At 53.4% G+C, this 13,862-nt stretch overlaps 1 protein-coding gene across 1 annotated transcript; it reads right to left on the bottom strand.

Annotated features, from left to right (window-relative positions):
- Nucleotides 1–8,923: 8,923 nt before the first annotated feature.
- LOC129082580 (HLA class I histocompatibility antigen, alpha chain G-like) lies at nucleotides 8,924–11,167 on the bottom strand. The gene is made up of 5 exons (XM_054588292.1): nucleotides 11,104–11,167; nucleotides 10,602–10,886; nucleotides 10,052–10,327; nucleotides 9,235–9,510; nucleotides 8,924–9,139 (listed from the first exon to the last, which is right to left on the bottom strand). Exons 1-5 carry the CDS (start codon nucleotides 11,165–11,167, stop codon nucleotides 8,961–8,963), a joined length of 1,080 nt encoding a protein of 359 aa, XP_054444267.1. The 3' UTR covers nucleotides 8,924–8,960.
- Between the last annotated feature and the right edge of the window lie 2,695 nt (nucleotides 11,168–13,862).

A 13,862-nucleotide genomic window follows, 5' to 3' on the forward strand; every position in this document is an offset into this window, starting at 1 on the left:
TCGCAGGGAGGGCCAGGCCGGCTCCCGGCGACACGGGCCTTGCCCTCAATACCAGTCGAATGTGGGCGCTGCTTTTCCTTCCTTCTTGGATTCAATATTTAAAAATAGTTACAACTCAGGGAAAACATAATGAATATAAGAAACAATTTGGAAAAGAAGAAAGGGCAAATGTTAAACAGTTATATCAGTGATAAATACTCGTAAACGAAAATGAGAATGTGGAATAAGAAAAATAGGAATAAAAATTAAAATCTATCAGTTTGGTAAAAATAAAAGAAAATGATGAGCGTCAGCCAGAGGGTCGGGAACACACGCTGTTGTAAAGGCTGAAGGTGTTGAAAACTCGGACAAAATTCCTGAAGTAGCTTTTGCAAAAGGTCTCAGCAACTTAAACGTGCTTGCAATTTGACAGAGAAATTCCTCTTTTAGGAATTTATCCTAAGAAGATAATCACACATGTGCTCATAAATATTTAAGCAAGGATGTTTCTTGTGTTGTGGTTTTATAAATGCAAAAGACAGAATGTCTCTAAACGCTCCAAAAACAGAGTGTTGGTGACTCCGAACAGAGGAGCCACCTCATGTGTCTCCGGCAGTAACGCCAGGGGATCTATGTAGAGGGTCAGGTGTAATCTTTAGAGCGAAACCACTGGGCACTCGGTAGGGGATTTCTGTGGGGGACAGGGGAAAGGAGGCTCAGAGAGCGGGGGGTGGAGCCGCGGTGAGCCCAGGTGGTGCTCCCTGGGAGCCTTGGCGACTCACTTTCACTGGGCCCCTTGGCAGCTGTTGTCACAAGACGGGCCTGGGCCTGAGCGGTTCTGCCTCAGGCCAGACTGTGGTGTGTGGTGTGTGGTGTGTGGTATGTGGGGGTGTGACTTCCTCTGGAAAATATTCCACAACCTGAGCCCAGGGGATTTTGAAAGCATGTTTATGACAGCTGGGGACAGTGACACTAGGGAAGGGTTAGGGCAGAAGTAGCTGCAGGGAGCCTGGGCGCGGCTGCTCCGGGTCCTGGACCTGTTCCAGGAAAGGAGTGCGTCCGGCGGGGCTGCAGTCGGCTCCCTGGACAGTCGCAGAAAAAGGCGCCTTTGGAGACGTAATGGGGACTAAGCCCATCAAGCTGCCCGTGCTCCCCTGGCTGATAACCTCAAGGGCACCTCAGAGCTCGGGAGAGAAAACGTCAAGTCTGAAACGGGGCCATGGATGAGCTCTCGAGCGGGCCGCCCCAGGTCTCTGTCTGGGGGGGTTCTCTCTCTCTTCTGAGGGTGAGAATCTCAGGCGAGGGTGGCGGCAGAATACCCGTCAGCTTCTGAGGGCTGTTTTTAATACACTGATGCATCAAACTGAGCGCTGAGCAATAAGAGGGGTTGGGGATTATCCTCTGGCCAGCTTCACTGTCTTGCTTTTATCTTGGGTTCGTCTGGCTCTAATTTTTTTTTTCTATTTGTCCTCCTGACGTCATCTGTCCTTAGGTGCATCCGCCACAAATGGCATTAACTGGGTCTCTGTTGTTTATTTCCCCCCCAACCAGGGTGATTTATGCTGCGTGTTCTCTGGTCAGGGAGGAGAGGTACAAACTATTTGCTCTCAAGTGTCCTTGGTTAGGGGGGATCCAGTCTTGCGATTCACCAGCTGGCTGTAATTTTTCAGACTGTTTGGCCAGGCTTAATTTTCTTGCCTCACTTTCCCCTTTCCTTTTGCCTAGGAATTTTCCTCGCTTTTTACTCTCTTCCCTTGCTGTGACTCTGCACTTTGTGTGCAAGTGAACTTTTGCAAAGTTCCAGAAAGTTCCGTGATAGGAGGCTGCTCGGCTCAGCTCAGGAGGACCCCCAGGGGAAGCAGGACGTAGCTCCAAACCACAGTCGAGTTCACCGTCCCGCATGGATGTCAAGGCCTCCGCTGTGTCAGGATTAGAGTCTGGACACAGAATGCAGAGCAAGAGCAGCACCCTGGCTCTGTGACTCTCCCGCTGCGGTGGGGACGATGGGCTGTTGGCAGGAATGACAAGGTGTAGTCATGACTAAGTGCTGTGAGGGAAAGGTTCCTGATGTCACGGAAGCGGATAACCAGGAGCCCCGTGGGTCCCCTTCCACTGGTCTCCATATTCTCTGAAAGACACGGAAGACAGTGGCATCTGAAACAGAACAATTGTACACAGTCACAGAACAGGAAAAGTCTCTTGGAATATAAAAATATCAACATAAAAATGAATAATTCAACAGGTGAACAGGAAGATCCCAGAGCTGTAGTGCTACTCAGCCATACAAATGGAGAAGTGTGGACGAGCTGGAGGAAAGACCTATTAGTCTGTCACTCAAAGGATACAACAGGTATATAATATCTGTGTAAAAATAAAGATGAGTAGTAAATAATTTAAACATTTTCAAGAATATTTCTCAAGGTTTACTGATAAAAATTTGCATTTTGAATGGCCTATTCAAATTCTTACTACAGCACATAAAAACAGACGCACAGCGTGACCCATCAGGATGGAATTTCAGAAAGAGGGTGGGAGAGACTTTGAAAACTTCAAGAAACAGCAAATATGCACCTGGAGGCTAGAAGATGTTGTTGCAATACCTCCCCATTTCTGAAGAAAAAATATTTCCAACAGAGAGTTCTATGTCAGGCCAAGATGTGAATAAGGGCTAGGAGAGCCTACAGTTTCCTCATGTGTTTAGAGTTTTAACAGTTAAATTTCCATGTCCTCTTCAGGAAAATACTATCAGGCAAAGTGGGAAAAATGAGAGACAAAACAAAGAAGGAGAACATGTGGGATCCAGGTGACAGGGGACGAGGACAGGAGGGGCTGGGGCTGCCGGGGACGAGGCGAAGGACCCCCCGTGTGTCCGCCCGGCCCAGGTGCGCAGGGAGCCGGGCCACCTGGGGCAGGACCGGGGGCTGCGGACGGGCGTCTGCAGAGGTGAACGGGGAGGAATGTCTGATGTGTCCAAATACATGCTCATGACGATTTAGTCTCTGGGGACGGCAGTGGAATGAACGGGGGAAACCAGGCAGAACGGCCCATGGCTGACATGGGGCCCGATGCAATGACCAACCACCCCCTTCCCTGGTGCTGACCACTCGGTGGAGACCCCGACCCTAAGTCCCTTAGTCCCCTCTGCAACCCGTCCCCTAGACGCCATCGGGGAGCTGGGTCTTAGAGCAGCACCTCGCCTGTGACTCCGGGTTTGGTGCCACTTCCTTAAATAGACCTTTACGTTCTTTTTTTGTTTTTTACAGTAACTCAAGGGCTTTTTTTTCCATTGCTTTCAGAGAAAGAGGAAGGAAAAGAGAGGAACATTCATGTGAGAGAGAAACATCAATTGGTTGCCTCCCATGGGCCACCAGACAGGGGATCGTACACTAAATCTAGGTATGTGTCCTGACCAGGGATCAAACCCACAAACTTTTGGTGCAGAGACAACACTCCAACACACGGTGCCACCCACCCAGGGCTGCCATAAATTCTTTAGTGGAGAGTATGTCTAGAATATTGATCATTTTCATTGAGTTGTTGTTTTCTTACTGTTGAGTTTGAGGATTCTTAGCTATAGTGTAAAACAAGTGATTTGCAAACATTTTCCCCGGACTGTGGCCTGAGGTATTTTCGCATACCTCATAAAAGCAACATTAATGTACAGGTAGAGTTTCCTGCAGGAGAAATCAGAAGTGACTGTGAGGGTTTCCTGGGAGAGGACTCAGGTGACTGAGGGAACAGGAAGACAATGTGACTCATTAATGTTGTGCACTCTTGACAGTGTTTGGAATTCTCTTGTATGTGCATGAACAGTGTTTTCAAAGAGCGAATTACATAAAATCACTACACTTACAAAACTGTGACAGATCATCCTCAGATCAGAATTTAAGATTCAGATTCTGACCCTGTGTCTAGGACCAACCATTCGTCTTAGAAAATCCCTTCCTGAAAAAGGTGGCTGCATGTTGTGGACAAACCCTCCCATTGTAAATGGCTAAAAATGCCATGTATAATACAAAAACCAACTTAAAGCAATGAAGAGTTGATGAAATACTAATGACCACGCCCCTAAAGAAGGGAAGCCCGGCTTCCGGCCACAGCGGGGCGCCTGAGTGAGGGCGGAGGGGGCACCTCCGCCCGGAGCCCCGCCCCGCCGACCCTGCGCTCAGCTCCTGACTCCCTCCCCACGCCTCCCTGTGATACATGTGAACAACGCTGTTTAAGTTAATCATGTGCATATAGATAACATGCAATTTATATGATGAATGTATATTCACTGTAAAAGATTAAAACGTTAAAAGTTGTAAAGGAGAAATTATCATTAAAGTAAAAGCGTTTGTTCACCTGTGCACATTAAAGGGCAATTAATCTAATGCTAACATGAGTTTTCAGCAAAATAATTAAATGCAACTGATCTCTTTCTCTCCCCCCCAACTCCCCTGTCAATAAACATGTCCTCAGGAGAAGATTTAAAGAAAAAGTTTTCTGTAGCACAGCATGTTTTGTTACGGCTGCAGCAGCCTCCTACCTCTGGTGTTTATCAAGTCTCTTGATAGCGTCCTTTTCTCGTCTTGGTTTAATCCCGTGTTGTTTGTCCAACAGCGCCCCCTGCAGGCTTGTGGCCCAGAAGCCCAGGCTGCGCCCAGCGGCCCGGGTGAGCGGCAGCGGGACCGCCCAGGTGTGAGCGCCTCTATGCTGTTCGCACAGCGACAGAACCCACACCCCACTTTTCTCAGGGGGGTCACCGTCGTCTTGCGGCGCATGAATGAATGTAAATGCATCAAATAAACACGCTGGACACCTTCAACTTACACAAGGTTTTCTGTCAATTGTACTTTAATTTAAAAATAAAGTTCATGGTGGAGTGTATGAACAACATTGGCATTCAGCGAAGGATTAGTAAACTGTACTGTAACTATGAATATTATACACCTGGCTGGTGTGGCTCAGTGAACTGAGCACCAGCCTGCAGACCAATAGGTTGCTGGTTCGATTCTCTGTCAGGGCACATGCCTGGATTGCAGGCCAGGTCCCTAGTTGGGGGTGAGCAAGAGGCAACTAATCACTGTTTCAGACATCGATGTTTGTCTCCCTCTTTCTCCCTCCCTTCCCCTGTCTGAAAATAAATAAAATCTTTTTCAGAAAAGAATATTATAAACACTACATCTACATATTAGACAGCCACTTCCAACAGCCCATGACCCCGGGAGCCCCAGGGTCCCCAAGCCTCCGCAGTGAGGGACAGGGAGCAGGGGAACGCGCAGCCAACGGGGGGAGGGCTGCGTCCACCACAGAAGGGGGCCCTCTCATGCAGTGACATATATAGCGAAAAAGGAGTTCAGCAGGTAGCAGGTGACACAGGGGACCGCCAGCATCAGGACGGTGTGGGCAGCTCTGGTCTCTGCAGGGCACTGGTGGCGCCTGCGGGGTGTGAGGTGCTGCAGCCCCTGGAGGTGTCTGTGCAGGGGACGCACCACGGAGACACTGGACCAGGCTGTGACAACAAGGGACGTGACATCAGAGATGGACCACAAGATGGCACACGTAGGCACAACTGGAGACCAGGGACAAACTTGGGCAGGAGGCAGAGAAAGCGACCCTGTTCCCTGGGGACGACCTGAGCTTAGGGTCACGTGGGCACGGGGTGCAGGACCCTCGGCACCCGGAGCCCCGGTCCCCGAGCCTCCTGCCGGGCCCTTCCCTTCAGCTCCTGCTCTGGTCGGAGCCCTGTCCCCAGGTCCCTCACCTTGCCATCCCGTGCGACCCGGGCTGCTCTTCCTGCGGGTTCCAGTCCCACGGCTCTCGCCGCTCTCGGCCTCAGGTCTGTTCTGTGGCTTTTGCTGAAATAAAACGAGCCCCCAATATCCCACATATAAAACGTTTAATGTTTAAATGAGAAAATTTGGGCTCCATTCTTTGCTCCAGAAATCACTCACAGCGGGTACTTGCAGAGAGCGAGTGTTCGGAGACTTTCATTCCGTTGCCCTGAGAGCCACCTCTGAACCTTCCGCTGACTGTGCCCCACGGTGGAGAAAACGGCACGGACTTTCCACCCTCCTGTGGCGAATTAGGAACTGCCTTTCCTTCCCCGAGGGAGAAAAACAATTAAGTGTAGATTTAAGTCTGTTTCCCAAACTGGGCCCTGTCTCATCACTGAATTGTGTGGATCCAAATTGACTTGAGACCAGAATGACTTGCGGGCTTGTCACCAAATACTCAAAGTTCTCCATAAAACTGCTGTCAGAACGTTGGGCTGAAGTCCAAGTTATCACTTTTCTTTAACTTTAAATATTTTTGTATTTTCCTTTTAAAAATAATTTATATATTTATTTTTAGAGAGAAGGGAAGGGATGGAGTAAGAGAGGGAATGAAACATCAATGTGTGGCTGCCTCTTGTGTGTCCCCTACTGGGGTCCTGGCCAGTATCCCAGGCAGGTGCTCTGACTGGGAATCGAACCAGTGACCCCTTGCTTCACAGCCTGGCACTCAATCCACTAAGTCACACCAGCAATGGCAGGATTTATACTATTTTTCAATTACAGTTGACATACAATATTATATTAGTTTCAGCTGTCAAGCGCAGTGATTAAACATGGATATAGCTATTAAGTAATGTCCCCGATAATTCTAGGGCCCATCTGACACCACACATAGTCACCATCTTATTGACTAGACTCCTTGGGCTGCACTTCACATCCCACTAATAAGAGCTGAGGGGGGCATAGGACTAACACCATATTTTCATTGTCTTGGGAGGAAGGTGTCAGAGGGGCTGAGGAGGGTTAGTGCAGACGTGATGAAGCGCACAGTAGGGCAACCTCAGAATGTCGCCTCTTAAATTACTAATGAATGACAAAGACCAAACCGTTAACATATAATGGGGAGACCTGGCTGTCACCAACCTGGTGAGTCACCGACATGAGCGTCCCCACTGTCAGGAGAGGTGGTTTAGTGACCAGCCCTAGTTCTTTCCTCTTCCACAGCCCTGGCTCCCTTGGTGGCCGCATCCGCACTCATGGCTTTAAATGTCACTTTCGTAGCATCACCTCCCAATCTGTGTCTCCAGCCCAGGCATTTCCCTAAAGGTCCCCAAACTCATCTGTCCAACCTGGCACGTCACTGCTGTTTCTGACACACATCCCACCGTGACCTTCTCTTCAGTGGACGCTTGAAGTGCCCGCCCCTCCCCCGCACAGGCTCCTGCCAGCGTCTCCCCCATCTCTGCTGAGAGAACCCCACCTTTCTGCGGCCACAGCACACATGTGGGGCATCCCCTTGACTCCTTTCCCACACCCCAGGTTTAATCATTAGGAAACGCTGTGAAATGCATCTTCCGCACGCGTTCAGCACCCAGTCCCTTCCCGCTGTTCCCACCGCCCACAGCCCGGCAGCGCCCCCAGCGGCTGCAGCCGGGAACGCAGGGAGGCTTCCCGCTCCTTCCCTCCCGCCTCGCGGGTCCCTTGTCTCCTGATTCTGGGCTCAGCCCAGCAGCCAGGCTGGCCCTGTGGCCCGAGGGCTCTCTCCTGGGGAGGACCCCTCAGGGGAAGCCGCTAAGGACATCGGCGCCTTGGCCAGGACCTTCCAGGACTCGGCACCCGCAGACTGAGGACAGGGTCTGCGGGGGGTCGAGGACAGTGGGCGCCGGAGCAGCTCCTGCTGTAGGCAGGTGTCCCCACCCTCAGAGGGGTCGGCGCTCTGAGCCCCACAGGGACACCCCTGAGGGCTGCAGGAGGGGCCTCAATGCTCGGGGGACTCCTGGGCCACATAGAGGCACCTGGTTACAATCAGGGGACAAACACAGCCACAGCCAGAGGCTCCAAAAGGTGACATTCGGATGTGCGGGAAGACACCTGAATTGTGCTCGCAGCCCCGGCGGTCCCAGGGGACGTCACTGGGGAGCCGTGAGGCCCCCTTGTTCCACGTGGCACACACTGTTCTGTCCCACCCAGGGTTTGGCTCCACACCTCATTTTAAGTTTTAATACCTTGAAGTTACTTGGAATAGAACATTGCCTAACAAATGGGGTGAAAGTGTACATCGAAGAACACCTACCGGAAACAATACACTTTGGTGCTTTTAATCTAAATCACTTCTGATTTATCACATATATATACACATAAATACAAATATACACACACACACACACACTAATTTTAAAATAATACAGACAGGATCTGACGCTAGTGAAGAAAGTGCAGTACAGGGATCCTTGAAATTCCAAGGGGAGGTCTGCAATGACTATTTCTGCACCAAGTCTCCTGAAAGCAGCTGGGTCACGCTGGGAAAGAACGTTGTCATGAACACATTCAGGTCAGTCTCAGAAGTGTCACAGTCTCCCACAGCCACCGCAGGCTCAGCACGTCCCACTCTGAGACTCCCCAAAACCCAGCGGTGCCCCTCGGACCCAGTGCCCCCGCGTCCTGCCCTCAGGGTCTCACCGTCAGCAGCTGTGAGAGACACATCAGAGCCCTGGGCACTGTCACCGCCTGGGGAAGGACACAGTAGCAGAGTCACTGGGTGGGGAGCCCCCTCCTAGACTCCAGCCCACACGCTCCCCAGGGTCCCAGACGTCCCCTCCCGACACCCAGACTTACAGGCAGCCTGAGCACGGCTCTCCCTGCCTTTGCCTGTGGGAAGCAAATGTTCTGTGAGGGGTCGGGGGGGGGAGGCTGGGTCCCGTGACCCTAAAGGACCCCCATAGTCCTGAATCACAGGAAGCTTCCAGAGTTGCAACTGAGCTTCAGGGTAAGATCAGGAAATATGAGGAAAGCACATGTGCAAGGACTGGACCTACCATCCCTCTGCATGTCTGTCCTCAGCAGGGACCTTCCCCTCTGGCCTGTGACAGCTGGGAATCCGTACCCATCACTAGAGTCATCAGGTGATGAATTTGTCCCTCATTTTCCCACGGGCCTCACTGAAGGGTCAGTGTTGGCAAACAGGCCCCCGATGGGCAGCACCCGTGTGGGTACGATGCCCACTCACGAGGCGGAGCACACGGCCACCTGGGCCTGACCCCCAGGGGGACAGGGACCTCGGCCCCACCCCTGCCCACCTGAGCGCGTCCTCCTCCACGTCACAGCCACTGCGACCACAGCTCCAAGGAGACCCAGGGCAGCAGCGATGCCCACGATGGGGACGGTGGTCCCAGGAGGGGGGTCTGCGAGGGGAGGCGAGAGGCCACCCTCAGGCCCGAGTCCTGACCCCGCTCAGGGACGCCCTGAGGAGAAGCTCTGTGCCCACGCCCCCCCTCACCCCATCGCAGGGTCAGGGGCTCGGGCAGCCCCGCGTGCCCCACGCGGCACGTGTAGCTCTGCTCCTGTCCAGGGGGCACGGCCACGGCCGCCCACGTCTGGAAGGTCCCGTCCCCCGCAGGCCTGGTCTCCACAGTCTCCGTGTCCTGGGTCAGGTCCTCCCCGTCACGCTGCCAGGTCAGGGTGATGTCCGCGGGGTAGAAGCCCAGGGCCCAGCACCTCAGGGTAACCTCACGGTCATAGGTGGTGTGGCGGGTCACGTGTGTCTTTGGCGGGTCTGAGGGGAGGGTGAGAACATCCAGGAATTTTCCATGGTCACTGGGCTCATGTGACCATCCTGAGAGTGGGCAGGACAGGGGGGGTGGGGAAGGGGGTGCACCACCCAGACACCAGCCTGGACAGAGGCACCTGGGGTAATCTTCTGTTTTGTGTAAAGTTCTAGAATTAGGCTGAGAATCAAGGGTACGAGTGTCCAGGTCTCTAAGGGGAGACACAGACTCAGGCGGAGGCTGATGACTCAGAAAAGCCGCAGTCAGGCCTCCAGAGACGGGCTCAGCCCGGGAACCAGGGAGCGCGCCCTGGGCACCAGGTGGCTGCAGGGTGTCAGGGAACCTCTGTGGCTGTTCCAGGGAGAGGCTGGGTCCCTTGTTGTCCTTCAGAGGAAGCTGGGCCCGCGGGGAGTCACAGAAGAAGGAAACCTGGGGGCCCTTCCCTCTCCGGAGCAGGAGGCGGATTCCGACTCTGACCACCTCCCTCCTCTCCCTGTAGGAGCCGCCCCAGCCCGCAGACCCCGCCTCGGGGAGGCCCGCGCCCGGTACCTGCTCGGAGCAGCGTCTTCTTTCCGTTTTCCAGGAACAGATGGAGCCAGTGCACGCATAGGTCCCCCAGGACTCCTCGTCTTCGCCCCGCATCAGGGAGCTCCACTAACTTGCGCCAGGTGATCTGGGCCGCCATGTCGGCCGCGGTCCAGGAGCTCAGGTCCTCGTTCAGGGCGATGAAGTCGGTGCCGTCGTAGGCGAACTGTGTGTACCCGCGGAGGAAGCGCCCGTCCGACCCCACGACGCAGCCCCGCATTTCCTGGAAGGTGTGACACCCTGACCCCCTCCCGCGGTCAGGTCCCTGCACTTCTTCCCGCCCTGAGGACAAGTCTGCCCCAGGCCGCCCCTTCAGGACCCGACCCGCGGTGTTTAACCTAAACTGATCATCCAAACGGGTTCAAGTCCCCACGGGCTCTTTCTGGGTTGGATGCTGCGCGCATCCCGCGGCTTGGGCGGGGCCGGGGCCACGCTCCTTCCCGGAGTTTCGGGGAGACTCCGGCGCGTCCGCTGGGAGGGCGGCCGTGTCCGGCCCCGGGGGCGCGTGGCTCACCGTGTTGGCTCTGGTTGTAGTGGGCGCGTAGGTTGTTCAGGTTCCCTCCATACATCTGCTCGTAGTTCTTGATTCTCCGCGTGTAGTAGTCCCAAAAATGTGGATGCTCCTCCTCCACCCACGGCTGCTCTAGCCACGGTGCCCTCGGCTCCAGCCTCGGGTTCGGGGTGTCGCTGTCGAAACGCACGATCTCCGTGTCGTCCACGTAGCCGACGACGATGAACCGGTTCTTTCCGCGGTCCGGTCCGTGCACGGCGGTGCTGAATACTCTCAGCGTGTGGGGACCTGGGCGCGAGGAGGGGAGTATCATTGATCCTTGGCGCTCGATCGGATAAGGGGAGGAGTCCGGCGAAATGAAAGAGGCCGGTGGCTGAGAGGACGGGGTGCGGATATGGCCTGCTCCGGGGGGTGCTGGGGCCGCGCCTTCCCCGGGGCCCGCGTCCCCGCCGGGTCCCCTGGTTCCTGTCCCGCAGACGTCGTTCCCTCCCGGCCGCGCACTCACCGGCGCAGGTCGCGGTCAGGGCCAGGGCCCCCGAGAGCAGCGGCAGCAGGAACCAGGGCTCCATGACCCAGTCAACTGATTGCTGTGGCTGAATATCAGGTCTTAGTGAGGACTTTGTACCCGAGAGCAGGGTGACGCTGATTGGCTGCTCTAGTGTCCCCCCAATAGGAGTGAGCACTGGTGGAGCGTCATGTGTCTCCAGGATGTAGGGCCTGACGCAGGTTGTAAGGGGGAGAAGTGAAACCTTAGGAGAAGGGAACCCCTTCATCCTGTGAGCTGCGGCTCACCCCCTCTTGGTCCTCTAGGTCTCATGCCAAGACCCTGCAGCCAGGTCTTGGGACCTGGGACTCTGCCCTGAGCCCGCGTCCTGCACGAAGAATCCCTGTCCTGCTGCCTCCCTGAGTCCAGGCCCACGCGCGGTTTACCTCATCAACTCTCAAACATTTGAGTTTCAGAATATCTATGCAGTCTTACAAAATAAGGAGGACAACCAAGATCATTTTGTGTGTGTGCATTAGAGCCATCAATATTTACCCTAAGGAAAAAAGAAGTTGGAAAAAGATAATTTAGAATAACTAACAACCTATCGCATGTTAACAGAAACAATGTTTTTATGAAAAATGCCTATTCCCCAATTAAAAAGGTAGTGAGGTGGGCGGATCTGGTTACATTTTATATTTTTGCAACTCTCAGTTTGTGTCTGTATCATTGGAACATCGCTGGGTTTTCATATTTGCTTCTGTGTTTAAGTTACTATTTTGGTTTCCGTATATGAAAAAATACCCAGCTTCACACAAGTGTGTAGGAGCAGCATTTTTCATAACCTTTTCAGGTTAGTGTGGATATGCATCTTTAATCGTACGGTAAAGCTACACAAGTGGTCGTTCCTGGAAAGCTCATTGCAAAGCGGAACCTGAAACTATAGCATTGAGTATTTCCTATTCTGTTACGTTGCTTGAGTGGCTCTTGTACTGATGCAGGATAATTTAAAAGTAATGAGTAAATGATTTAAAGAGTAAATAATTACTAAATATAGTAATCACAGTGACTATGGAAGCTGCATTCTAGGTACTTACCAGGTCCACTGTGATTCCGACACGTCTGGAGCAGACGCAGGAGACCCAGGGACCCTGGGGACCAGCCGGGAGGGGCTGACGGTGGGGAAACAGGAAACCAGGGAGCCGCCTGCTTCAACCACAGATGAGAATCTGAAAAGGCGGGGATGTAAAAAGTGGAAATGGATTCAGCAGGTAGCAGTGACACAGGGGACCGCCAGCATCGGGACGGAGTGGGCGGCTCTGGTCTCTGCAGGGCATGGTGGCGCCTGCGGGGTGTGAAGGTGCCGCAGCCCCTGGAGGTGTCTGTGCAGGGGACGCGTCGTGCGGACACTGGACCAGGCCATGAGGACAGCGGATGCGACATCAGAGTTGGACCACAAGACGGCCCCCTCAGGCACGGCTGGAGACCGGGGCAGACACGGCCGTCACTGAGACGGCCTCGCGAGCAGCGGGCAGGAGGCAGGGAAAGCGACCCTGTTCCCTGGGGACGACCTGAGCTTAGGGTCACGTGGGCACGGGGTGCAGGACCCTCGGCACCCGGAGCCCCGGTCCCCGAGCCTCCTGCCGGGCCCTTCCCCTCAGCTCCTGCTCTGGTCGGAGCCCTGTCCCCAGGTCCCTCACCTGCCATCCCGTGCGACCCGGGCTGCTCTTCCTGCGGGTTCCAGTCCCACGGCTCTCGCCGCTCTCGGCCTCAGGTCTGTTCTGTGGCTTTTGCTGAAATAAAACGAGCCCCCAATATCCCACATATAAAACGTTTAATGTTTAAATGAGAAAATTTGGGCTCCATTCTTTGCTCCAGAAATCACTCACAGCGGGTACTTGCAGAGAGCGAGCGTTCGGAGACTTTCATTCCGTTGCCCTGAGAGCCACCTCTGAACCTTCCGCTGACTGTGCCCCACGGTGGAGAAAACGGCACGGACTTTCCACCCTCCTGTGGCGAATTAGGAACTGCCTTTCCTTCCCCGAGGGAGAAAAACAATTAAGTGTAGATTTAAGTCTGTTTCCCAAACTGGGCCCTGTCTCATCACTGAATTGTGTGGATCCAAATTGACTTGAGACCAGAATGACTTGCGGGCTTGTCACCAAATACTCAAATTTCTCCATAAAACTGCTGTCAGAACGTTGGACATGGAGTTCGAAATACGCTTTTCTTTAACTTTAAATATTTTTCTATTATCCTTCTTTTCAAAACATATTTTATTTATTTGTTTTTAGAGAGAGGGGAAGGAAGGGAGAAAGAGATGGAAATCAATGTGTGGGTGCCGCTCGTGTGCCCCCTACTGGGCCCCTGGCCTGCAACCCAGGCCTGTGCCCTGTGGGATTCGAACCGGTCACCCCTTGTCTCACAGGGCGGCACTCAATCGACTGAGCCACATCAGCCATGGCAGAACATTTTCCTATCGTTCAATTACATATACTATAGTTTATTTATAGTTGATAAATAAAATATTATGTTAGTCTCAGCTGTCAAGCGCAGTGATTAAACATGGATATAGCTATTAAGTAATGTCCCCGATAATTCTAGGGCCCATCTGACACCACACATAGTCACCATCTTATTGACTAGACTCCTTGGGCTGCACTTCACATCCCACTAATAAGAGCTGAGGGGGACATAGGACTAACACCATATTTTCATTGTCTTGGGAGGAAGGTGTCAGAGGGGCTGAGGAGGGTTAGTGCAGACGTGATGAAGCGCAC

Source organism: Pteronotus mesoamericanus, unplaced genomic scaffold, assembly GCF_021234165.1.
Source record: "Pteronotus mesoamericanus isolate MK-2021 breed Mesoamerican mustached bat unplaced genomic scaffold, CSHL_Meso_final scaffold_128, whole genome shotgun sequence".
NCBI classification, from domain to species: Eukaryota; Metazoa; Chordata; class Mammalia; order Chiroptera; family Mormoopidae; genus Pteronotus; species Pteronotus mesoamericanus.

What these genes read in the sequence shown, in the direction of transcription:
- LOC129082580 (XM_054588292.1), bottom strand. Translation starts at nt 11,167, where the DNA reads ATGGAGCCCTGGTTCCTGCTGCCGCTGCTCTCGGGGGCCCTGGCCCTG. An exon ending in CCTGACCGCGACCTGCGCCG is followed by an intron (nt 10,887 to 11,103) that starts GTGAGTGCGCGG and finishes CCTCGCGCCCAG; the next exon opens with GTCCCCACACGCTGAGAGTA. An exon ending in GAAGACGCTGCTCCGAGCAG is followed by an intron (nt 9,511 to 10,051) that starts GTACCGGGCGCG and finishes CCCTCCCCTCAG; the next exon opens with ACCCGCCAAAGACACACGTG.